At 48.3% G+C, this 26151-nt stretch overlaps 1 protein-coding gene across 1 annotated transcript in view; it reads left to right on the forward strand.

The window, feature by feature from the left end:
- The first annotated feature begins 6819 nt into the window (after positions 1 to 6819).
- tubg1 (tubulin, gamma 1) overlaps positions 6820 to 26151 on the forward strand; it is a 74728-nt gene continuing 55396 nt past the window's right edge. Inside the window, exons 1-2 of the mRNA XM_063037978.1 lie at positions 6820 to 6908; positions 18899 to 19011. Coding sequence (XP_062894048.1) covers positions 6860 to 6908; positions 18899 to 19011 — 162 coding nt within the window. The 5' untranslated portion in view covers positions 6820 to 6859. The remainder of the gene's footprint in view (positions 6909 to 18898; positions 19012 to 26151) is intronic.

Raw genomic sequence — 26151 nt, forward strand, 5'->3', positions numbered from 1 at the left:
CCACGGGGCACTGGGGCTATTTACCCACAGCTGGGGGATCTGGTTCACCAGCACCAGGGCATGTCCGCACACCGGTGGGCCTGCGTAGTACGTGGGCTGGAGCCGGACCTCCTCCCCGTCCCCTGTAGTTCACCCCGAGTCCGAATGGAGTTCGGTTTCCGTGTGTCGCCGGCGAGGAGGCACGGCAAGAGGATTGTTGTTGGAGAGGCTGGGTTCTGGCAGGGAGAGACCTACACGTTCAGCTCCTGTTTGTGAGATTGCCAGCCAGCGATGGGAGCTGAAAGTGAGAGCGACAAGCACTACCCACAACACCACCACACTAGACACACCACGGCAACCCTTTTGACACCAACGTCAGCCTACTACCATTTAAAAATATAGTGAGAGTTAAAGGCCTTGTGCCTCATTAAGATCTAGAAAAACTCATCCATGCATTTATTTTTAGTAGGCTTGACTACTGTAACGGCGTTTTCGCAGGTCTCTGTAAAATTATCAGCCCATTCAGAGTCCTCACTAAGACCAAGAAAATAGAACACGTCACTCCCGTTCTCGGATTGCTACACTGGCTCCCTGTCCATCAGAGAATTAACTTTACAATATCACTGCCGGTTTATGAAGCACTGATTGGTCTCGGCCAAATACACCTCTGATCTCTTGCTGCATTGTGACCCTTTTCCCCAGCTCTCAGGTCATCCGGGCTGGGACTGCTTATCGTCCCCAGGGTCAAAACTAGACACGGTGAAGCAGATTTTAGTTACTCTGCTCCACACATCTGGAATAACCTTCCAGAGGATCTGAAATCTGCCCCAGCTTTAAGCGCTTAAAACTTCTCTTTTCGCTGTAGCTTCTAATTTGAATCTCCTGCACTGTATTTTATTTCTTTACATGTGATTTATTTCTCGTTATTTTATTGTGTGAAATTTGGTGTTTGATTTGTATATCTTGTTTTATGTAAAGCACTCTGAGCAGCCTTGCATTTGAAAAACGCTGTGTAAATAGATCTGTCTTACCACATTCAACCCTGAAATTCCCTCCTCCATGGGCACGCTTTATCACCTACGTCAGGATGCTGTTCATCGACTGTAGTTCAGCACTTAACACCATCATTCCCACAATCCTGATTGAGAAGTTGCAGAACCTGGGCCTCTGTACCTCCCTCTGCAATTGGATCCTCGACTTCCTAACCGGAAGATCACAGTCTGTGCAGATTGGTGATGACAACTCCTCCTCACTGACGATCAACACTGGTGCACCTCAGAGGTGTGTGCTTAGCCCACTGCTCTACTCTCTCTATACCCATGACTGTGTGTCTAGGCATCGCTCAAATATCATCTATACATTTGCTGATGATACAACCATTGTTGGTAGAATCTCAGGTGGTGACGAGAGGGTGTACGGGAGTGAGAAATGCCAACTAGTGGAGTGGTGCTACAGCAACAACCTGGCACTCAACGTCAGTAAGACGAAAGAGCTGATTGTGGACTTCAGGAAGGGTAAGATGAAGGAACACATACCAATCCTCATAGAGGGATCAGAAGTGGAGAGAGTGAGCAGCTTCAAGTTCCTGGGTGTCAGGATCTCTGAGGATCTAACCTGGTCCCAACATATCGATGCAGTTATAAAGAAGGCAAGACAGCGACTATACTTCGTTAGGAGTTTGAAGAGATTTGGAATGTCAACAAATAAACTCAAAAACTTCTATAGTTGTACCGTGGAGAGCATTCTGACAGACTGCATCACTGTCTGGTATGGAGGGGCTACTGCACAGGACCGAAAGAAACTGCAGAAGGTTGTAAATCTAGTCAGCTCCATCTTGGGCACTAGCCTACAAAGTACCCAGGACATCTTCAGGGAGCGGTGTCTCAGAAAGGCAGTGTCCATTATTAAGGACCTCCAGCACCCAGGGCATGCCCTTTTCTCACTGTTACCATCAGGTGGGAGATTCAGAAGCCTGAAGGCACACACTCAGCGATTCAGGAACAGCTTCTTCCCCTCTGCCATTAGATTCCTAAATGGACATTGAAGCTTTCGACACTACCTCACATTTTTAAAAAAATATGCAGTATTTCTGTTTTTGCACATTTTTAAAATCTATTCAATATACATAATTGATTTACTTGTTTATTTATTACTATTATTTCTCTGCTAGATTATGTGTTGCATTGAACTGCTGCTGCTAAGTTAACAAATTTCACGACACATGCCGGTGATAATAAACCTGATTCTGATTCTGATTCTACCCAGCAAATCTATAGAACAGAGACTGTTAACAGGATCAATGAACAACAAACGGTGCAAATGCAAATATAAATAAATAGCGAGAAATAACGGGAGCATGAAATAACAGGAGAAAGAGTCTTTAAAGTGAGACCATCGGCTGTGGGAACACCGGAGATAGAATGAGTAGCTACCCCCTTTTGTTAAAGAGCCTGATGGCTGAGAGGTAATGACTGCTCTTGAACCTGGTGGTGTGACTCCGAAGGCTCTTACACATTTTTTAGGTACTGTAGTGGTGGTATATGTTCGGGCCACTCTCCTGATTCCTCCTCACACTCCAGGGCAGTCATCATTATCATTATCAGGTCCCAGTTTGAGCTTTGACTGCCATGGCCCACACACTCCTGTTTCGGGTCAAGTGGATCAATTCATTGGTATTCATTTCCAGTTCTCTGGCTGCTGTCTCCATCATCATTTGTCTTTGCCTTCCTCTTGCTTTCTTCCCTTTAATCTTTCCCATAATTACCGTGCATTCTAACTCCTCTTTCCTAATCACATGTCCAAGGAAGTTACATTGCCTTTTCATGATCTCATACATTATTTCTCTTTTCGTGCTTGCTCTGTTCATGACGTCCTTGTTAGATATTCGTTTCATCCATGATATTCTTTGCATCCTCCTCAAAAACCACATCTCCTGGCAAAAGACACTTATGCCAGAATCCGGTACATTGATTTCAGTTCAGCGTTCAATACCGTCATCCCGCGGAGACTAGTGGAGAAACTCCACTGCTTGGCTTTAACTCTGCCATGTGTCGCTGGATTCTGCATCTCTTGATGGACGACAGTCAGTCCGTGTTGGCAGGAACATCTCTGCCTCCATCACACTGAGCACTGGATCCCCACAAGGCTGTGTGCTTAGCCCATTGCTGTTTACACTGCTAACACATGACTGTGCAGCCAGATTCAAGGAGAACCTGATCATTAAATTTGCAGATGATACCACAGTGGTGGGGCTCATCAGCAAAAATGATGAAACAATGTACAGGGAGGAGGTCAAACACCTAGAGAGCTGGTGCAGGGATAACAACTTGATGCTTAATGTCACCAAAACCAAGGAGATGATCGTCGATTTCAGACGGTCTCAGCCTGAGCACACACCCCTCAGCATCAGCGGCTCCACAGTGGAGAGAGTGGAAAACATCAAGTTCCTTGGGGTGCAGATCTCGGACAATCTCACCTGGTCCAGGAACACCACTGGGATTGTGAAATGGGCCCAGCAGAGATTGCACTTTCTGAGGAAGCTTAAACAAGCATCACTCCCCACTGACATCTTAACTACATTCTACAGAGGCGTGGTTGAGAGTGTGCTGACCTTTTGCGTCACAACCTGGTACTCCAGCTGCAGTGCTGTAGACAAAAAAGCCTTGCAGAGGGTGGTTAGGGGAGCAGAGAAGGTTATTGGGGTCTCCCTACCTTCTGTCCAAGACCTCTTTCAGAGTCGATACCTCCAGAAGACACGGTACATCATTAAAGACCCCTCACACCCTCTCCATGAACTGTTTGTTCTTCTGCCATCAGGCAAACGTTACAGGAGCATCAAAACTAAAGTCACAAGGCTACTAAACAGCTTCCTCCCACAGGCAGTCAGACTGCTAAATAGCTGCTCCACCTGACTCTGCTTTGGACACTTTTAACTTGCACTGGACACTTACAACTGATTTTAACTGACATGTGGCTGTTGTGTTTTACTATTTATTGTTATGTTTATTATTTAGTGTTGCGTTTGTTATGTTATGATTGCACTGCCCCTGAGGAACACTGTCTCATTCTGCTTTGCAGAGCTGATGTACGGTTAGAATGACAATAAAGTGTTTTGAATCTTTGAATCTCTGCTGCTTCAATTCATTTCCTCATGTTACCAGATATTGTCCAACATTCTGAGCCATATTATATAACTGGATAAACGTAACATTTCAGTACTCTGAGGCGGATTGTCATGCCTAGTTTAGTATTGGTCAGTACACTCTTCATTCTCGTAAAGGTGTCTTTTGCCATCCCTGTTCTTCTTTTGATGTCTAAGTCGCACCTGCCATCTGATGTCACCCAGCTTCCTAAGTAGCAAAAGTTCTGAACTTGTTTTATGTCTTCCCCGTTTATTCTCAGCCCGCAGATAGGTTTCTCCTTCTTTTTGGATATCACCATACATTCTGTCTTTTTGCAATTGATAGATAGACCTATTTTTGCACTTTTTTCAACAATTATATCAATTAAGTTTTGTAGTTCTTCCTCCGTACTTGCAATTAACACAGTGTCATCCGCATATCTGAAATGTTTTCACCGCCAACTTTGTTTCCCAAGATGTCTCTTATTTTTTGTAATATTGTTTCACTGTACACATTAAATAAATCAGGGGAGAAAACACACCCTTGTCTAATGCCTCTCTCGATTTACTAAAACTGACTCACTTCTCCATCTATTCTTACAGCGGCAGTTTGTTCCCAGTACAGATTTCTGATTAGGCGGAGGTCTTTCGAATCTAGATCTGGAGTTTTCCGTAATATTTCAAATAACCCTATTCAGGTCAGTAGGGGGGAGCATTTCACCTGTTTTAGATGTTTGGTCCACTCGCCTGAATCCTCCTCGCACTGCCGGTCAGTAGGGGGCGGTAGCCAACATATATTCCACTCTCCCCTCCTACCCCTCCTCACAGTCCCCCACCCTGCTCTCATGACTATACCCCTTCCCCACACGAAACCACCACGGTGGGCTTCACAGCTGAACAGGTGAGAGGACAGCTGAAACATCTCAACCCAAGCAAGGCTGCAGGACCGGATGGTGTCAGTACCAGGGTGCTCAAAGCCTGTGCCCCTCAGCTATGTGGAGTACTTCACCATGTATTCAACCTGAGCCTGAGGCTCTGGAGGGTTCCTGTGCTGTGGAAGACGTCCTGCCTCGTCCCTGTGCCGAAGACGCCGCGCCCCAGCGACCTCAATGACTACAGACCGGTGGCATTGACCTCCCACATCATGAAGACCCTGGAGAGACTTGTTCTGCAGCTGCTCCAGCCTATGGTCAGGCCACACTTAGATCCCCTCCAGTTCACCCACCAGCCCCAACTAGGAGTTGAGGATGCCATCGTCTACCTGCTGAACCGTCTCTACGCCCACCTGGACAAGTCAGCGAACACTGTGAGGGTCATGCTTTTTGACTTCTCCAGTGCGTTCAACACCATCCGCCCTGCTCTGCTGGGGGAGAAGCTGACAGCGATGCAGGTGGATGCTTCCCTGGTATCATGGATTATTTGATTACCTGACTGGCAGACCACAGTACGTGTGCTTGCAACACTGTGTGTCCGACAGAGTGATCAGCTGCACTGGGGCTCCACAGGGGACTGTCTTGTCTCCCTTTCTCTTCACCATTTACACCTTGGACTTCAACTACTGCACAGAGTCTTGTCATCTTCAGAAGTTTTCGGATGACTGTGCCATAGTTGAATGCATCAGCAGGGGAGATGAGGTTGAGTACAGGGCTACGGTAGGAAAATTTGTCACATGGTGTGAGCAGAATTATCTGCAGCTTAATGTGAAAAAGACTAAGGAGCTGGTGGTAGACCTGAGGAGAGCTAAGGTACCGGTGACCCCTGTTTCCATCCAGGGGGTCAGTGTGGACGTGGTGGAGGATTACAAATACCTGGGGATACGGATTGACAATAAACTGGACTGGTCAAAGAACACTGAGGCTGTCTACAAGAATGGTCAGAGCCGTCTCTATTTCCTGAGGAGACTGAGGTCCTTTAACATCTGCTGGACGATGCTGAGGATGTTCTACGAGTCTGTGGTGGCCAGTGCTATCATGTTTGCTGTTGTGTGCTGGGGCAGCAGGCTGAGGGTAGCAGACACCAACAGAATCAACAAACTCATCTGTAAGGCCAGTGATGTTGTGGGGATGGAACTGGACTCTCTGATGGTGGTGTCTGAAAAGAGGATGCTGTCCAAGTTGCATGCCATCTTGGACAATGTCTCCCATCCACTACATAATGTACTGGTTGGGCACAGGAGTACATTCAGCCAGAGACTCATTCCACCGAGATGCAGCACAGAGCGTCATAGGAAGTCATTCCTGCCTGTGGCCATCAAACTTTACAACTCCTCCCTTGGAGGGTCAGACACCCTGAGCCGATTGGCTGCTCCTGGACTTATTTCATAATTTACTGGCATAATTTACATATTACTATTTAACTATTTATGGTTCTATTACTATTTATTATCTATGGTGCAACTGTAACGAAAACCAGTTTCCCCGGGATCAATAAAGTATGACTATGACTATGACTGTTTCACTGGTTTTAGACCAAGCTCCTGAATCCTCCTCACACTCCCGGTCAGTAGGGGGCGGTATTGCACCTGTTTTCGATGTTCGGACCACTCGCCTGATTCCTCCACATACACTCCCAGTCAGTAGGGGGCGCTATTTCACATGGTTTAGATATTTGGATCACTCGCCTGGATCCTCCTCACACTCCCGGTCAGTAGGGGGCGCTATTTCACCGTTGCCGCCGGCCAATAGGAATCAATGGGGGGGGTGATAGGGTTTGTGCGCATGCTCACTGCGGTTGGCGGGAGGAGCGGCGGAGGCGGCGGCGATGCCTCGGGAAATTATAACGCTGCAGCTGGGCCAGTGCGGCAACCAGAGTAAGTCGGTGATGGGGTGGGCGGCGACCGGACTGTCAGCTCCCGGTGTCTGCATCGCGGTGCGAGCGCTAGGCCGCAGGCTGTAGGGCTGTCGCTTCAGTGGGGGTCCGTCCCGGTAACCCGGTCCGCCGGATCCTGGGTCCGGTCCGCTGGGTCCTGGGATGATCCGGTACCCGGTCCGCCGGGTCCTGGGATGATCCGGTACCCGGTCCTGGGTCCGTCCCGGTCCGCCGGGTCCCGGGATGATCCGGTACCTGGGTCCGTCCCGGTCTCCGGTCCGCCGGGTCCTGGGATGATCCGGTACCTGGTCCTGGGTCCGTCCCGGTCCGCCGGGTCCCGGGATGATCCGGTACCCGGTCCTGGGTCCGTCCCGGTCCGCCGGGTCCCGGGATGATCCGGTACCCGGTCCTGGGTCCGTCCCGGTCCGCCGGGTCCCGGGATGATCCGGTACCTGGTCCTGGGTCCGTCCCCGTCCGCCGGGTCCTGGGATGATCCGGTACCCGGTCCTGGGTCCGTCCCGGTCCGCCGGGTCCTGGGATGATCCGGTACCTGGTCCTGGGTCCGTCCCGGTCCGCCGGGTCCTGGGATGATCCGGTACCCGGTCCGCCGGGTCCTGGGATGATCCGGTACCTGGTCCTGGGTCCGTCCCGGTCCGCCGGGTCCCGGGATGATCCGGTACCCGGTCCTGGGTCCGTCCCGGTCCGCCGGGTCCCGGGATGATCCGGTACCTGGTCCTGGGTCCGTCCCGGTCCGCCTGGTCCTGGGTCCGTCCCGGTCCGCTGGGTCCTGGGATGATCCTGTACCCGGTCCCCTGTGTCCTGGGTCCGACCCGGTACCCGGTCTACCAGGGGTTACCAGCCCGGTCCCCGGTCCAGCATCGCCCGAGTACCTGGTCCACCAGCCACTGGGTCCTGAGTCCAACCCGGTCCTGGGTCCACTGGGCCCAAGTTCCCGTTCAGCTCGGTAGAAAATCAGAAATCAGGGTTATTATCACCGGCTTGTGTTGTGTTGTTATTAATTTCGCAGCAGCAGTACAATGCAATACATGAAATCATGGACAGAAAGAGTAAATCAGTCACAGTAATTGCATATTGAATAGATTAAAACAGTGTATATTAAAACTAAGGAGGGAGAGCGTTGCTGTGTAACGCGGAGGGTGGGGGGAGACACAAAACACTGCAGAGACTGTACAGACGCAAAGCGTTAGCAGCTTCTCTCCCGTAACCAAGGGAGAAGAATCGGGTTTAATATCACCGACAGACATGTCCTCAAGTTTATTTATTGACTTTATGGCAGCTGTACAATGCAGAACGAGATAATAGAGCGCAATCTTAATTCATCAGGACGAAAGATGGGGGCGGGAGAGGGACATTTTGGGCTGAGACTGTTCGTCAGGTCTAGAGGTGGGGAGGGTTAGAGGGACATTTTGGGCTGAGATCTTTCATCAGGACTATAGGTGAGGAGGGGGGAGAGGGATATTTTGGGTGAGACCTCCAATCAGTACTAGAAGTGGGGAGGGGTAGAGGGACATTTTGGGCTGAGACTTTTCATCAGGACTGGGGAGGGGGAGGGGTACATTTTTGGGCTGAGACCTTTCATCAGGACTAGAGATGGGGAGGGGGAGAGGGACATTTCGGGCTGACCTATTCATTAGGTCTAGAGATGGGGAGGGGGACGTTTTGGGCTGAACTATTCATTAGGTCTAGAGGTGGGGAGAGGTAGAGGGTCATTTTGGGCTGAGTCATTTCATCAGGACTATAGGTGGGGATGGGGAGGGGAACATTTTAGGCCAAGACTTTTCATCAGGACTAGAGATGGGAAGGGGTAGAGGGACATTTTGGGCTGAGCCCTTTCAATTGGACTATAGGTGAGGAGCAGGAGGGGGACATTTTGTGCTGAGACATTTCATCAGGACTGTAGGTGGGGAGCAGGAGGGGGACATTTAGGGCTTTGACATTTCATCAGGACTAGAGATGGGGAGGGGAAGGGGAACATTTTGTGCTGAGCTCTTTCAATCGGACTGTAGGTGGGGAGCAGGAGGGGGACATTTTGGGCTGAGACCTTTCATCAGGACTGTAGATGGGGAGGGGTAGAGGGTCATTTTGTGCTGAGACCTTATATCAGGACTAGAGGTGGGGGGGAGAGGGACATTTTGAGTTGAGACTTTTCATCAGGACTAGAGGGGAGAAGAGGGAATTGAAAGGTGACGTGCAGGGCAGTTTTTTTAAACACGGTGATGGGTATCTGGAAGGTACTGCAGATAGGATAGGGGTGTTACAGCAGGAATTCGTAACCTTTCTGAAACAATGGACCCCTTTGACAGTCCGGTGAAGCCTGAAGACCCCTTCTCAGAATAATGTGTTTAAATATGTAGAATTACAGTATAGACAGGGTTGTGAGAGAAATCAGTTACATTGACTGTGACTTCTATTGGTGACAAAGTCCCAGGTGAGCCCGTACGACTCTGGTTTGCTGTCTACATTCATTGTTGTTGGAGGCACTGAATTTCCATCAGAGCTGAGTGAAAATAAAGATATAAATCTGTTCCCATCCAAGATATTTCTATCCTGGGTAAAAGATTCTGAACAGCAGGGAGTGGGGAAGGGATCACGGAGCAGAGTAATTCACCAGATATTGCTTGGCAGCAGAGCTCTCTGCAGGTGTCCAGCCTCGCAGTGCCAACAGCGTTCGGCTTGACGCCACCGTTTACCCCCGACAGATGAGTTTCTGTGGGGGAGGGGAGTGGAAGATTGCGCCCACGCCTTTCCCGAGGTCAGAACCGAGCTTACGCCATCTCTTCAATGGAACCTCACTCGTTTACAGACTTAAATCGTTATGCAAAGCATACCCAGGCAGAATTGTTTTCAAATTAAATCCAACCCCTTCCAGATTACTCAAGACCTTCATGTTGCTTCCGCGTTCACCTCTATACTGCCATGCAGTGGGATCGAACCCGGGTCACTGGTACTGTAAAACGTGTTAACCACTACACTGCCGTGCGGTGGGAATGGAACCCGGGTCACTGGTATTGTAAAACGTGTTAACCACTACACTGCCGTGCGATGGGAATTGAACCCGGATCACTGGTATTGTAAAACGTTGTGTTAACCACTACACTGCCATGTGGTGGGAATCGAACCCGGGTCACTGGTAGTGTAAAACGTTGTGTTAACCACTACACTACCGTGTGATGGGAATCGAACCCAGTCACTGGGACTGTAAAACGTTGTGTTAACCACTACACTGCTGTGTGATGGGAATCGAACCCGGGTCACTGGGACTGTAAAACGTTGTGTTAACCACTACACTACCGTGTGATGGGAATCGAACCCGGGTCACTGGGACTGTAAAGCGTTGTGTTAACCACTACACGACCGTGTGATGGGAATCGAACCCGGGTCACTGGTACTGTAAAACGTTGTGTTAACCACTACACTACCGTGTGATGGGAATCGAACCCGGGTCACTGGTATTGTAAAACGTTGTGTTAACCACTACACGACCGTGTGATGGGAATCGAACCCGGGTCACTGGGACTGTAAAATGTTGTGTTAACCACTACACTACCGTGCGATGGGAATCCAACCCGGGTCACTGGTATTGTAAAACGTTGTGTTAACCACTACACTGCTGTGCGGTGGGAATCGAACCCGGGTCACTGGTATTGTAAAACGTTGTGTTAACCACTACACTGCCGTGCGGTGGGAGTCAAACCCGGGTCACTGGTATTGTAAAACGTTGTGTTAACCACTACACTGCCGTGCGGTGGGAGTCAAACCCGGGTCACTGGTATTGTAAAACGTTGTGTTAACCACTACACTGCCGTGTGATGGGAATCGAACCCGGGTCACTGGGACTGTAAAACGTTGTGTTAACCACTACACTACCGTGTGATGGGAATTGATCCCGGGTCACTGGTACTGTAAAACGTTGTGTTAACCACTACACTACCGTGTGATGGGAATCGAACCCGGGTCACTGGAACTGTAAAATGTTGTGTTAACCACTACACTACCGTGCGATGGGAATTGATCCCGGATCACTGGGACTGTAAAACGTTGTGTTAACCACTACACTACCGTGTGATGGGAATCGAACCCGGGTCACTGGGACTGTAAAGCGTTGTGTTAACCACTACACGACCGTGTGATGGGAATCGAACCCGGGTCACTGGTATTGTAAAACGTTGTGTTAACCACTACACTACCGTGTGATGGGAATCGAACCCAGTCACTGGGACTGTAAAACGTTGTGTTAACCACTACACTACCGTGCGATGGGAATCGAACCCGGGTCACTGGTACTGTAAAACGTTGTGTTAACCACTACACGACCGTGTGATGGGAATCGAACCCGGGTCACTGGGACTGTAAAACGTTGTGTTAACCACTACACTACCGTGTGATGGGAATCGAACCCGGGTCACTGGGACTGTAAAGCGTTGTGTTAACCACTACACGACCGTGTGATGGGAATCGAACCCGGGTCACTGGGACTGTAAAATGTTGTGTTAACCACTACACTACCGTGCGATGGGAATCCAACCCGGGTCACTGGTATTGTAAAACGTTGTGTTAACCACTACACTGCCGTGCGGTGGGAGTCAAACCCGGGTCACTGGTATTGTAAAACGTTGTGTTAACCACTACACTACCGTGTGATGGGAATCGAACCCGGGTCACTGGGACTGTAAAATGTTGTGTTAACCACTACACTACCGTGCGATGGGAATCGAACCCAGTCACTGGGACTGTAAAACATGTTAACCACTACACTGCCGTGTGATAGGGAATCGAACCCGGGTCACTGGTACTGTAAAACGTTGTGTTAACCACTACACGACCGTGTGATGGGAATCGAACCCGGGTCACTGGGACTGTAAAACATGTTAACCACTACACTGCCGTGTGATAGGGAATCGAACCCGGGTCACTGGTATTGTACAACGTTGTGTTAACCACTACACTGCCGTGCGGTGGGAGTCAAACCCGGGTCACTGGTATTGTAAAACGTTGTGTTAACCACTACACTGCCGTGCGGTGGGAGTCAAACCCGGGTCACTGGTATTGTAAAATGTTGTGTTAACCACTACACTGCCGTGCGGTGGGAGTCAAACCCGGGTCACTGGTATTGTAAAACGTTGTGTTAACCACTACACTACCGTGTGATGGGAATCGAACCCGGGTCACTGGGACTGTAAAATGTTGTGTTAACCACTACACTACCGTGCGATGGGATTCGAACCCAGTCACTGGGACTGTAAAACATGTTAACCACTACACTGCCGTGTGATAGGGAATCGAACCCGGGTCACTGGTACTGTAAAACGTTGTGTTAACCACTACACTACCGTGTGATGGGAATCAAACCCAGTCACTGGGACTGTAAAACGTTGTGTTAACCACTACACTACCGTGTGATGGGAATCGAACCCGGGTCACTGGAACTGTAAAACGTTGTGTTAACCACTACACTACCGTGTGATGGGAATCGAACCCGGGTCACTGGGACTGTAAAACGTTGTGTTAACCACTACACTACCGTGTGATAGAGAATTGAACCCGGGTCACTGGTACTGTAAAACGTTGTGTTAACCACTACACGACCGTGTGATGGGAATCGAACCCGGGTCACTGGGACTGTAAAACGTTGTGTTAACCACTACACTACCGTGTGATGGGAATTGAACCCGGGTCACTGGGACTGTGAAACGTTGTGTTAACCACTATACTACCGTGTGATGGGAATCGAACCCGGGTCACTGGTACTGTAAAACGTTGTGTTAACCACTACACTACCGTGTGATGGGAATCGAACCCGGGTCACTGGTACTGTAAAACGTTGTGTTAACCACTACACTACCGTGTGATGGGAATCGAACCCGGGTCACTGGGACTGTAAAACGTTGTGCTAATCACTACTCTACCGTGCGATGGGAATCGAACCCGGGTCACTGGTACTGTAAAACGTTGTGTTAACCACTACACTACCGTGCGATGGGAATCAAACCCGGGTCACTGCGACTGTAAAACGTTGTGTTAACCACTACACTACCGTGCGATGGGAATCGAACCCGGGTCACTGGTACTGTAAAACGTTGTGTTAAACACTACACGACCGTGTGATGGGAATCGAACCCGGGTCACTGGGACTGTAAAACGTTGTGTTAACCACTACACTACTGTGTGATGGGAATCGAACCCGGGTCACTGGGACTGTAAAGCGTTGTGTTAACCACTACACGACCGTGTGATGGGAATCGAACCCGGGTCACTGGGACTGTAAAATGTTGTGTTAACCACTACACTACCGTGCGATGGGAATCCAACCCGGGTCACTGGTATTGTAAAACGTTGTGTTAACCACTACACTGCCGTGCGGTGGGAGTCAAACCCGGGTCACTGGTATTGTAAAACGTTGTGTTAACCACTACACTGCCGTGCGGTGGGAGTCAAACCCGGGTCACTGGTATTGTAAAACGTTGTGTTAACCACTACACTACCGTGTGATGGGAATCGAACCCGGGTCACTGGGACTGTAAAATGTTGTGTTAACCACTACACTACCGTGCGATGGGAATCGAACCCAGTCATTGGGACTGTAAAACATGTTAACCACTACACTGCAGTGTGATAGGGAATCGAACCCGGGTCACTGGTATTGTAAAACGTTGTGTTAACCACTACACTGCCGTGCGGTGGGAGTCAAACCCGGGTCACTGGTATTGTAAAACGTTGTGTTAGCCACTACACTGCCGTGCGGTGGGAGTCAAACCCGGGTCACTGGTATTGTAAAACGTTGTGTTAACCACTACACTACCGTGTGATGGGAATCGAACCCGGGTCACTGGGACTGTAAAATGTTGTGTTAACCACTACACTACCGTGCGATGGGAATCGAACCCAGTCACTGGGACTGTAAAACATGTTAACCACTACACTGCCGTGTGATAGGGAATCGAACCCGGGTCACTGGTACTGTAAAACGTTGTGTTAACCACTACACGACCGTGTGATGTGAATTGAACCCGGGTCACTGGGACTGTAAAACATGTTAACCACTACACTGCCGTGTGATAGGGAATCGAACCCGGGTTACTGGTATTGTAAAACGTTGTGTTAACCACTACACTGCCGTGCGGTGGGAGTCAAACCCGGGTCACTGGTATTGTAAAACGTTGTGTTAACCACTACACTACCGTGTGATGGGAATCGAACCCGGGTCACTGGGACTGTAAAATGTTGTGTTAACCACTACACTACCGTGCGATGGGAATCGAACCCAGTCACTGGGACTGTAAAACATGTTAACCACTACACTGCCGTGTGATAGGGAATCGAACCCGGGTCACTGGTACTGTAAAACGTTGTGTTAACCACTACACGACCGTGTGATGGGAATCGAACCCGGGTCACTGGGACTGTAAAACATGTTAACCACTACACTGCCGTGTGATAGGGAATCGAACCCGGGTCACTGGTACTGTAAAATGTTGTGTTAACCACTACACTACCGTGTGATGGGAATCAAACCCAGTCACTGGGACTGTAAAACGTTGTGTTAACCACTACACTACCGTGTGATGGGAATCGAACCCGGGTCACTGGGACTGTAAAACGTTGTGTTAACCACTACACTGCCGTGCGATGGGAATCGAACCCGGGTCACTGGTACTGTGAAACGTTGTGTTAACCACTACACTACCGTGTGATGGGAATTGAACCCGGGTCACTGGGACTGTAAAACGTTGTGTTAACCACTACACTACCGTGTGATAGAGAATTGAACCCGGGTCACTGGTACTGTAAAATGTTGTGTTAACCACTACACTACCGTGTGATGGGAATCAAACCCAGTCACTGGGACTGTAAAACGTTGTGTTAACCACTACACTACCGTGTGATGGGAATCGAACCCGGGTCACTGGGACTGTAAAACGTTGTGTTAACCACTACACTGCCGTGCGATGGGAATCGAACCCGGGTCACTGGTACTGTGAAACGTTGTGTTAACCACTACACTACCGTGTGATGGGAATTGAACCCGGGTCACTGGGACTGTAAAACGTTGTGTTAACCACTACACTACCGTGTGATAGAGAATTGAACCCGGGTCACTGGTACTGTAAAACGTTGTGTTAACCACTACACGACCGTGTGATGGGAATCGAACCCGGGTCACTGGGACTGTAAAACGTTGTGTTAACCACTACACTACCGTGTGATGGGAATCGAACCCGGGTCACTGGGACTGTGAAACGTTGTGTTAACCACTATATTACCGTGTGATGGGAATCGAACCCGGGTCACTGGTACTGTAAAACGTTGTGTTAACCACTACACTACCGTGTGATGGGAATCGAACCCGGGTCACTGGTACTGTAAAACGTTGTGTTAACCACTACACTACCGTGTGATGGGAATCGAACCCGGGTCACTGGGACTGTAAAACGTTGTGCTAATCACTACTCTACCGTGTGATGGGAATCGAACCCGGGTCACTGGGACTGTAAAACGTTGTGTTAACCACTACACTACCGTGTGATGGGAATCGAACCCAGTCACTGGGACTGTAAAACGTTGTGCTAATCACTACTCTACCGTGTGATGGGAATCGAACCCGGGTCACTGGGACTGTAAAACGTTGTGCTAATCACTACTCTACCGTGCGATGGGAATCGAACCCGGGTCACTGGGACTGTAAAACGTGTTAACCACTACACTACCGTGTGATGGGAATTGAACCCGTGTCTCCTGTACTGTAAAACATTGTGCTAACCACTACTCTACCGTGATCTGCTAGCCTGCAGATCAGCCTGGGGCAAGATGTAGCACCTGCTTAGCTCCCCCCACCCTCATCCCGATCAGGGTCACGAGAAGCCATGGGACAAGGTGGAGCATGGTCGTACGAGCAGTCGGTGCAGATCACAAATCCTAGTGATGCGACCACTGACGCCATGCAGACAATCTCTGTAGAGTATTGATAATGGCTAGGGTCACCTGTGTGATAAAGACACTGCCCAGAAGAAGGCAATAGCAAACCACAAGAATAATCATGATCGCGGAAAGAAGGAAGACAATGATTGCCCACGTTATAAAACGTGGCTCATAATGATGACGTCATACAGCATGGCACATAATAATGCCGTCGTACACATGATGATGGTGATGAGCTACCCAAGCCCATGGAGTTCAGCTTTGGTGTACAGAGGCGAGGTCGAGGCATGTTCGAGGCAAAATTGGTACGAGGTCGGGGCAGAGTTTGCTCTGAGGATCGTGTGTTTTCACAGTGTGTGTCTGTTCTTCAATGGGCCGAGGGAACAGAGTCTTTGAATATTATCCGGCCAAAGCCAGGTACATAACGAGGGGTTGAATGATCACTGCTGTTAAACGGAGCGATGGTGCGGTTAAAACAAGACTCTAATTAAATGACAGATCAGGCTCGCAGTGGGGTGGTCCTAACTCGCACTCTTGTGGGGCGTTGCTGGTGTGCTCAGTGGCTGGAGCAGTGTCTGCAGAGGCGAAAGGCAGGACGACGTTCCGGGTGGACAGCCGGGCGTCAGGACTGAGAGTGCAAAGGGGAGGGAGGAGCCAGGGGCTTTCAATGTTCTTTAACGTCCTTCAAAGAATCAGTAAATTCATAAATGATTACTGTTCCGCACCTGGCAGCGTACAATTATAAACACTGTGTTGCACACCACCCATACAGATCGTTTCAGCCGTACGAGGGAAAACTGTCACAGAATCCGATTATAGTTTCACAGTTTAATACAGTCAAGTGTGAGGTATTGCACTTTGGAAGGACAAACCAAGGTAGAACATACAGGGTTAATGGTAGGGTACTGAGGAGTGCAGTAAAACAGAGGGATCTGGGAATACAGATACAAAATTCCCTAAAAGTGGCATCACAGGTATATAGGGTCGTAAAGAGAGCTTTTGGTACATTGGCCTTTATTAATCGAAGTATTGAGTATAAGGCCAGGCAGCATCTTAAGGAAGAGGTACAGTCGACGTTTCAGGCCAAGACCCTACCAGCAACTTTGATGTGTGTTGCTTGAATTTCCAGCATTTGCAGAATTCCTGTTGTATTGAGTATAAGGGCTGGAATGTTATGATGAGGTTGTATAAGACATTGGTGAGGCCGAATCTGGAGTATTGTGTTCAGTTTTGGTCACCAAGTTACAGGAAGGATATTAATAAGGTTGAAAGAGTGCAGAGAAGGTTTACAAGGATGTTGCCGGGACTTGAGAAACTCAGTTACAGAGAAAGGTTGAATGGGTTGGGACTTTATTCCCTGGACCATAGAAGAATGAGGGGAGATTTGATAGAGGTATATAAAATTATGATGGGTTTTGATAGAGTGAATGCAAGCAGGCTTTTTCCACTGAGGCAAGGGGAGAAAAAAACCAGAGGACATGGGTTAAGGGTGAGGGGGGAAAAGTTTAAAGGGAATATTAGGGGGGGCTCCTTCACACAGAGAGTGGTGGGAGTGTGGAATGAGCTGCCAGATGAGGTGGTAAATGCGGGTTCTTTTTTAACATTTAAGAATAAATTGGACAGATACATGGATGGGAGGTGTATGGAGGGATATGGTCCGTGTGCAGGTCAGTGGGACTAGGCAGAAAACGGTTCGGCACAGCCAAGAAGGGCCAAAATGCCTGTTTCTGTGCTGTAGTTTTTTTTTATGGTTTCTAGTGTGCAAGGGAAGTCAAGTCAAATCAAGTTTATTGTCATTTAACTTTATATATGCATATAACGTTTATAAACATATATATCTGCAGAAACGAGACGTACACATAACACACGATAACTTATGAAGGTGCAGAACGTTGAACACGTTCTGCGCAACTGCCCACTCTCACCTGACTTAGCTGACACTGACCTGCTCAGCGTCAACCAAACAACCCTAGAGTGGCTGGCTGGCTGGTGTGGCCAGCTGTGATGACTTAGGAAGGTAAGGATAAAACCTGCAGATGAATCACACATAAATAACATTACCAAAGTGCATTAATTTTACATATTGGAAGGTATGGAACAGATCAACCGGTGACACTTTGAATGGGAGCTCAGAAGCCTAATGGCCTGGGGGAAGGAACTGTTTTCTACCCTGACTGTTCTTGTTTTTAATGCATCGGAGTCTCCTGCCGGACGGTAGAAAGTCAAAAGAGGATGCTGGATGGATGGGTGGGATCCTTGATAATACTAAGGGCCCTGCTCCTGATAAATGTCCCCGATGGATGGTGGGGAGACCCCTGTGATCCTCTCAGTTTTCTCCCAACCCTTTGTAGGGACTTCTGGTCTGAAGCTCGACTGCTCCCATACCAGATGGAGATGCAACTTGTCAGGATGCTGTCAATGGTGCTCTTTGAAAACACAGTTAAGATGGGGGGTAGGGAGCCTTGCTCCGTGCCTTCTTGGTCGGGGAGCGTGGGGCAGTTGATACTAAGGGACCAGGTGAGGTTATCCGTGATGTGAACTCCCAGGAACTTGGTGCACTTGACCCTCTCTACACGGGAGCCGTGTGTTCGCGGGGGGGGGGGGATGGTTCGCCTGCACCCTCCTGAAGTCCACAGTGATCTCCTGTGTGTTCTCCTCGTTCAGGCTTGGGTTGTTCCTCTCTCACCCGTCCGCCAGCAGCTCCACCTCCTCTCTACACTCCGCCTCGTCGTCGTTGTCCATGAGGCCGACCACCGTTGTGTCATCCGCAGACCGATGACACGGTTTGAGCTGGATCCCGCGACGCAGTCCTGTGTGAACAGCAGCGGGCTGAGCTCACGGCCCTTGGGGAGCACCAGTGCTCAGCGTAATGGGACAAGAGACGTTGCTGCCCACACGGACTGACTGTGGTCTTGCTGTTGAGAAGTCCAGTGTCCCATTGCAGAGGGAGGCGTTGAGACCCAGTCAGGAGTTTCCCCACCAGTTTCTGGGCTGCAGGTGCAAAGGTGAATTTTTTGAGTGATTTGTTTTGTAACTTTTCTTTTGTCTTGACAGTTGGTTTCGAATTCTGGAAGCAGCTTTGTGCAGAGCATGGCATCAGCCCGGAAGGTATCGTGGAAGAGTTTGCCACTGAGGGGACGGACAGGAAAGACGTTTTCTTCTACCAGGTATGGAGCTACCACTCACCGACACACAGCGCACAGAAAAAAACGTTCTCCCGCGCAAAGGTGCTTCCAAAAATAATGGAAGGAGAAGTTTCTAAATATCAAACAAATGAATATAAAGAGCAGTAAAGAGTTTAAAAAAAATTAAGTCAATATTTGGTGTGATCACCCTTTGTCTTTAAAACTACATCAATTCTCTTAGGTATGCTGTTGTGCAGTTTCATAAGAAAATCGGCTGGTAGGTTGTTCGGACCATCTTGGAGAACTTGCCACAGTTGTTCTGCAGACTTGGGCTGTCTCGCTTGTTTCTGTCTCTCTCGGTCATCCCAGACAGCCTGGACGATGTTGAGATCAGGGCTCTGGAGGCCGTGCCATTTGTTGCAAAACTCCCTGTTCCCTTCGGTGAAGACAGTTCTTTGTGACCTGGTCCTGCTGCAGAATGGAGATGGGATCGATCTCACGCCTCCCTGATGGATGAGAACCTGCTTGTACTTCTCGGCGTTGAGGATTCCACTAACTCTGATCAGATCACCAACTCCATCTGCAGACACTCAGCCCCAGACCTGCTGGGATCACCCACTTTTCTGTTGGCGGCAGACGCTCGTCCACGTGGCACCCTCCAGCTCTTCTACAGACAAACTGCCTCCTGTTTGAACCAAAAATGTCAAATGTTTGACTGGTCAGTCCACAGAGCACTCACTGCCTCTGTTCAGCACCCCAGTCCTTGTGTTCTTCTGCGTAGGTGAGTCTGTTTGGCTTTGTTTCCGCTTTGGAGGAATGTGTTTTTGACAGCAGCTCTTCTGTGGAGACCATTTCTGACAAGACTTTCCTGTGCTGTTTTGGGGTGTACTGGGTTGCCGTGGTCTCTGAGACCACTTCTGACAAGACTTTCCTGCGCTGTTTTGGGGTGTACTGGGTTGCCGTGGTCTCTGTGAGTTCAGAGCTGACAGCAGTGCTGGACTTCTTCCAGTTTGGAAGGGACTTCGGTTTGACATGTCCCCCGTCTGCTGCACTTGATTTCCGTGGCCGACCACTGCCTTTCTGGTCCTCAGCCCCGCCCGTGTCTTTGCGCTTCTCCAGAGGAGCTTGGACAGCACATCCCGATACTCCTGTCTGCCGCGAAGCTTCTGCCTGGGGGAGACCTTGCTGATGCAGGATGACAGACCACCTCGTGTCTATTGCTGTGCTCACTCTTGCCATTAGATTAGATTATGAGGACACACAGTCCTCTTCTATTGTCATTTAGTAATGCATGCATTAAGAAATGATACAATGTTCCTCCAGTATGATATCACAGAGACACAAGACAGACCAAGACTGACAAAAACCACATAATTATAATATATAGTTACAACAGTGCAAAGCAATACCGTAATTTAATCAAGAACAGACCATGGGCACTGTAAAAAAAAGTCTCAAAGTCTCTCGGAAGTCCCATCATCTCACGCAGACAGTAGAAGGAAAAGAAAAACTCTCCCTGCCATGAACCTCCAGCGCCGCAAACTTGCTGATGCAGCACCCTGGAAGCACCCGACCACAGCCGACTCTTGAGTCCGTCCGAAAACTCCGAGCCTCCGACCAGCCCTCCGACACCGAGCACCGAGCACTTTGACCCCTGGCCGCCAAGCAATAGGCAAAGCCGAGGATTTAGGACCTTCCCCTCCGGAGATTCTCGATCGCACAGCAGCAGCGGCAGCGAAGCGGGCATTTCAGAAATTTCTCCAGATGTTCCTCCGTGCTCTCACGTCCGTCTCCATCAAATCAGGATTGTGCACAGCATCCTACTTAACAAATACCGATATCATTCTGGAGTGGCCGTGCGCGCTGCGTCGCACCGCCATCTTCTCCTCCCCTCCATGGTGTAAGAATTGAAGATTTGAAGGTGAAGTTGTCACATCGGCCACACCCTCACCTTTTAGACTGGTAGTTCTTCGCCCACTATAATTTCTTCTGCACCATTTCTGTTTCAGTTTAGTTCGTTCAACTCTTTATGTCATTGATCATTAGCGTCCTGTTCGTTATCCTCGTTTAGAAAAGATTAGAAAGTTTTTGACAAGAACAGGCCATTCAGCCCAACAACTCTTGCCACTTTCCTATTTGCAGAGTGTGCTGAAACAACTATGGAGTTCAGATTTGAAAGTCTCTGAGGTACTACTCAACTACACAACGAGGTAGTACGTTCCATGTGTCCACAACTCGCTGTGTTTAATCATGCACTGGGCTATAGGCCTGCAAGTTAATCAAGTTTTTATTTAACAAGTGCTCTCTTGCTTAATATGATACTTTATTTAATGAATTACAGATACTTAGAAACATAGAAAATAGGTGCAGGAGTAGGCCATTCGGCCCTTCGAGCCTGCACCGTCATTCGGTATGATCATGGCTGATCATCCAACTCAGAACCCTGTACCAGCCTTCCCTCCATACCCCCTGATCCCTTTAGCCACAAGGGCCATATCTAACTCCCTCTTAAATATAGCCAATGAACTGGCCTCAACTGTTTCCTGTGGCAGAGAATTCCACAGATTCACCACTCTCTGTGTGAAGAAGTTTTTCCTCATCTCGGTCCTAAAAGGCTTCCCCTTTATCCTCAAACTGTGACCCCTCGTTCTGGACTTCCCCAACATCGGGAACAATATTCCTACATCCAGCCTGACCAATCCCTTTAGAATTTTATACGTTTCAATAAGATCCCCCCCTCAATCTTCTAAATTCCAGCGAGTATAAGCCTAGTCGATCCAGTCTTTCATCATATGAAAGTCCAGCCATCCCAGGAATCAATCTGGTGAACCTTCTTTGTACTCCCTCTATGGCAAGGATGTCTTTGCTCAGATTAGGGGACCAAATCTGCACACAATACTCCAGGTGTGGTCTCACCAAGGCCTTGTACAACTGCAGTAGTACCTCCCTGCTCCTGTACTCGAATCCTCTCGCTATAAATGCCAGCATACCATTTGCCTTTTTCACCGCCTGCTGTACCTGCATGCCCACTTTCAATGACTGGTGTATAATGACACCCAGGTCTTGTTGCACCTCCCCTCTTCCTAATCACCCACCATTCAGATAATAATCTGTTTTCCTGTTCTTGACACCAAAGTGGATAACCTCACATTTACCCACAATAACTTGGATATCTCAAGAATTTGTCCACTCATCTGATCTATTCAAGTAACTCTGCATCCTCTTAGCATCCTCCTCACAGCTAACACTGCCGCCCAGCTTCGTGTCATCCACAGACTTGGAGATGCTGCATTTAATTCCCTCGTCTAAGTCATTAATATATATTGTAAACAACTGGGGTCCCAGCACTGAGCCTTGCGGTACCCCACTAGTCACTGCCTGCCATTCTGAAAAGGTCCCGTTTATCCCCACTCTTTGCTTCCTGTCTGCTAACCAATTCTCCACCCACACCAATACCTTACCCCCAATACCGTGTGCTTTAAGTTTGCACACTAATCTCCTGTGTGGGATCTTGTCAAAAGCCTTTTGAAAATCCAAATATACCACATCCACTGGTTCTCTCCTATCCACTCTACTAGTTACATCCTCAAAAAATTCTATGAGATTCGTCAGACATGATTTTCCTTTCACAAATCCATGCTGACTTTGTCCGATGATTTCACCGCTTTCCAAATGTGCTGTTATCACATCTTTGATAACTGACTCCAGCAGTTTCCCCACCACCGACGTTAGGCTAACCGGTCTATAATTCCCCGGTTTCTCTCTCCCTCCTTTTTTCAAAAGCGGGGTTACATTAGCCACTCTCCAATCCTCAGGAACTAGTCCAGAATCTAACTTAGAGTTTTGAAAAATTATCAATAATGCATCCACTATTTCTTGGGCTACTTCCTTAAGCACTCTGGGATGCAGACCATCTGGTCCTGGGGATTTATCTGCCTTTAATCCCTTCAATTTACCTAACACCATTTCCCTACTAACATGTATTTCCCTCAGTTCCTCCATCTTACTAGACCCTGGGTCCCCTACCATTTCCAGAAGATTATTTATGTCCTCCTTAGTGAAGACAGAACCAAAGTAGTTATTCAGTTGATCTGCCATGTCCTTGTTCCCCATGATCAATTCACCTGTTTCTGACTGTAAGGGACCTACATTTGTCTTAACCAATCTTTTTTTTTTGCACATATCTATAAAAGCTTTTACAGTCAGTTTTTATGTTCCCTGCCAGCTTTCTCTTATAATCTTTTTTCCCCTTCCTAATTAAGCCTTTTGTCCTCCTCTGCTGGACTCTGAATTTCTCCCAGTCCTCAAGTGTGCTGCTTTTTCTGGCTAATTTGTATGTTTCTTCTTTGGAATTGATACTATCCCTAATTTCCCTTGTCAGCCACGGGTGCACTACCTTCCCTGGTTTATTCTTTTGCCAAACTGGGATGAACAATTGTTGCAGTTCATCCATGCGATCTTTAAATGCTTGCCATTGCATATCCACCGTCAACTCTGTAAGTATCACTCACAACACGCTGGAGGAAATCAGCAGGTCGGGCAGCATCCGTGGAAAAGATCCAACGCCCGAAACATCGACAGATCTTTTCCACGGATGCTGCCCGACCTGCTGAGTTCCTCCATCGTGTTGTGATTGTTGCTTTGACCCCAGCATCTGCAGATTATTTTGTGTTTACGAACCCTTTAAGTATCATTTGCCAGTCTATCTTAGCTAATTCACGTCTCATACCTTCAAAGTTACCCCTCTTTAAGTTCATAGAAACATAGAAAATAGGTGCAGGAGTAGGCCATTCGGCCCTTCGAGCCTGCACCGCCATTTATTATGATCATGGCTGATCATCCAACTCAGAACCCAGCCTTCCCTCCATACCCCCTGACCCCTGTAGCCACAAGGGCCATATCTAACTTCCTTTTAAACATAGCTAATGAACTGGCCTCAACAGTTTGCTGTGGCAGAGAATTCCACAGATTCACCACTCTCTGTGTGAAGAAGTTTTTCCTAACCTCGGTCCTAAAAGGCTTCCCCTCTATCCTCAAACTGTGACCCCTCGTTCTAGACCTCCCCAACATCGGGAACAATCTTCCTGCATCTAGCCTGTCCAATCCCTTTAGGATCTTATACGTTTCAATCAGATCCCCCCTCAATCTTCTAAATTCCAACGAGTACAAGCCCAGTTCATCCAGTCTTTCTTCATATGAAAGACCTGCCATCCCAGGAATCAATCTGGTGAACCTTCTTTGTACTCCCTCTATGGCAAAGATGTCTTTCCTCAGATTAGGGGACCAAAACTGCACACAATACTCCAGGTGTGGTCTCACCAAGGCCTTGTACAACTGCAGTAGTACCTCCCTGCTCCTGTACTCGAATCCTCTCGCTATAAATGCCAGCATACCGTTCGCCTTTTTCACCGCCTGCTGTACCTGCATGCCCACTTTCAATGACTGGTGTATAATGACACCCAGGTCTCGTTGCACCTCCCCTTTTCCTAATCGGCCACCATTCAGATAATAATCTGTTTTCCTATTTTTGCCACCAAAGTGGATAACTTCACATTTATCCACATTAAATTGCATCTGCCATGAGTTTGCCCACTCACCCAACCTATCCAAGTCACCCTGCATCCTCTTAGCATCCTCCTCACTGCTAACACTGCCACCCAGCTTCGTGTCATCCGCAAACTTGGAGATGCTGCATTTAATTCCCTCATCCAAGTCATTAATATATATTGTAAACAACTGGGGTCCCAGCACTGAGCCTTGCGGTACCCCACTAGTCACCGCCTGCCATTCTGAAAAGGTCCCGTTTATTCCCACTCTTTGCTTCCTGTCTGCTAACCAATTCTCCACCCACACCAATACCTTACCCCCAATACCGTGTGCTTTAAGTTTGCACACTAATCTCCTATGTGGGACCTTGTCAAAAGCCTTTTGAAAATCCAAATATACCACATCCACTGGTTCTCCCCTATCCACTCTACTAGTTACATCCTCAAAAAATTCTATGAGATTCGTCAGACATGATTTTCCTTTCACAAATCCATGCTGACTTTGTCCGATCATTTCACCGCTTTCCAAATGTGCTGTTATCACATCCTTGATAACTGACTCCAGCAGTTTCCCCACCACCGACGTTAGGCTAACCGGCCTATAATTCCCCGGTTTCTCTCTCCCTCCTTTTTTAAAAAGTGGGGTTACATTAGCCACCCTCCAATCCTCAGGAACTAGTCCAGAATCTAACGAGTTTTGAAAAATTATCACTAATGCATCCACTATTTCTTGGGCCACTTCCTTAAGCACTCTGGGATGCAGACCATCTGGCCCTGGGGATTTATCTGCCTTCAATCCCTTCAATTTACCTAACACCACTTCCCTACTAACATGTATTTCGCTCAGTTCCTCCATCTCACTGGACCCTCTGTCCCTTACTATTTCTGGAAGATTATTTATGTCCTCCTTAGTGAAGACAGAACCAAAGTAATTATTCAATTGGTCTGCCATGTCCTTGCTCCCCATAATCAATTCACCTGTTTCTGTTTGCAGGGGACCTACATTTGTCTTTATCAGTCTTTTCCTTTTTACATATCTATAAAAGCTTTTACAGTCCGTTTTTATGTTCTCTGCCAGTTTTCTCTCATAATCTTTTTTCCCCTTCCTAATTAAGCCCTTTGTCCTCCTCTGCTGAACTCTGAATTTCTCCCAGTCCTCAGGTGAGCCACTTTCTCTGGCTAAGAACCTTTGTTTCTGAATTAATTATGTCACTCTCCATCTTAATGAAGAATTCCACCATATTATGGTCACTCTTACCCAAGGGGCCTCGCACGACAAGATTGCTAACTAACCCTTCCTCATTACTCAATACCCAGTCTGGAATGGCCTGCTCTTTAGTTGGTTCCTCGACATGTTGGTTCAAAAAACCATCCCGCATGCATTCCAAGAAATCCTCTTCCTCTGCACCCTTACTAATTTGGTTCACCCAATCTACATGTAGATTGAAGTCACCCACTATAACTGCTGTTCCTTTATCGCACGCATTTCTAATTTCCTGTTTAATACCATCCCCAACCTCACTACTACTGTTTGGTGGCCTGTACACAACTCCCACTAGCGTTTTCTGCCCCTTAGTGTTACGCAGCTCTACCCATATCGATTCCATGTCGTCCCGGCTTATGTCCTTCCTTTCTA

The sequence above is a fragment of the Mobula hypostoma genome, chromosome X1 (genome assembly GCF_963921235.1).
Source record: "Mobula hypostoma chromosome X1, sMobHyp1.1, whole genome shotgun sequence".
NCBI lineage: Eukaryota > Metazoa > Chordata > Chondrichthyes > Myliobatiformes > Myliobatidae > Mobula > Mobula hypostoma.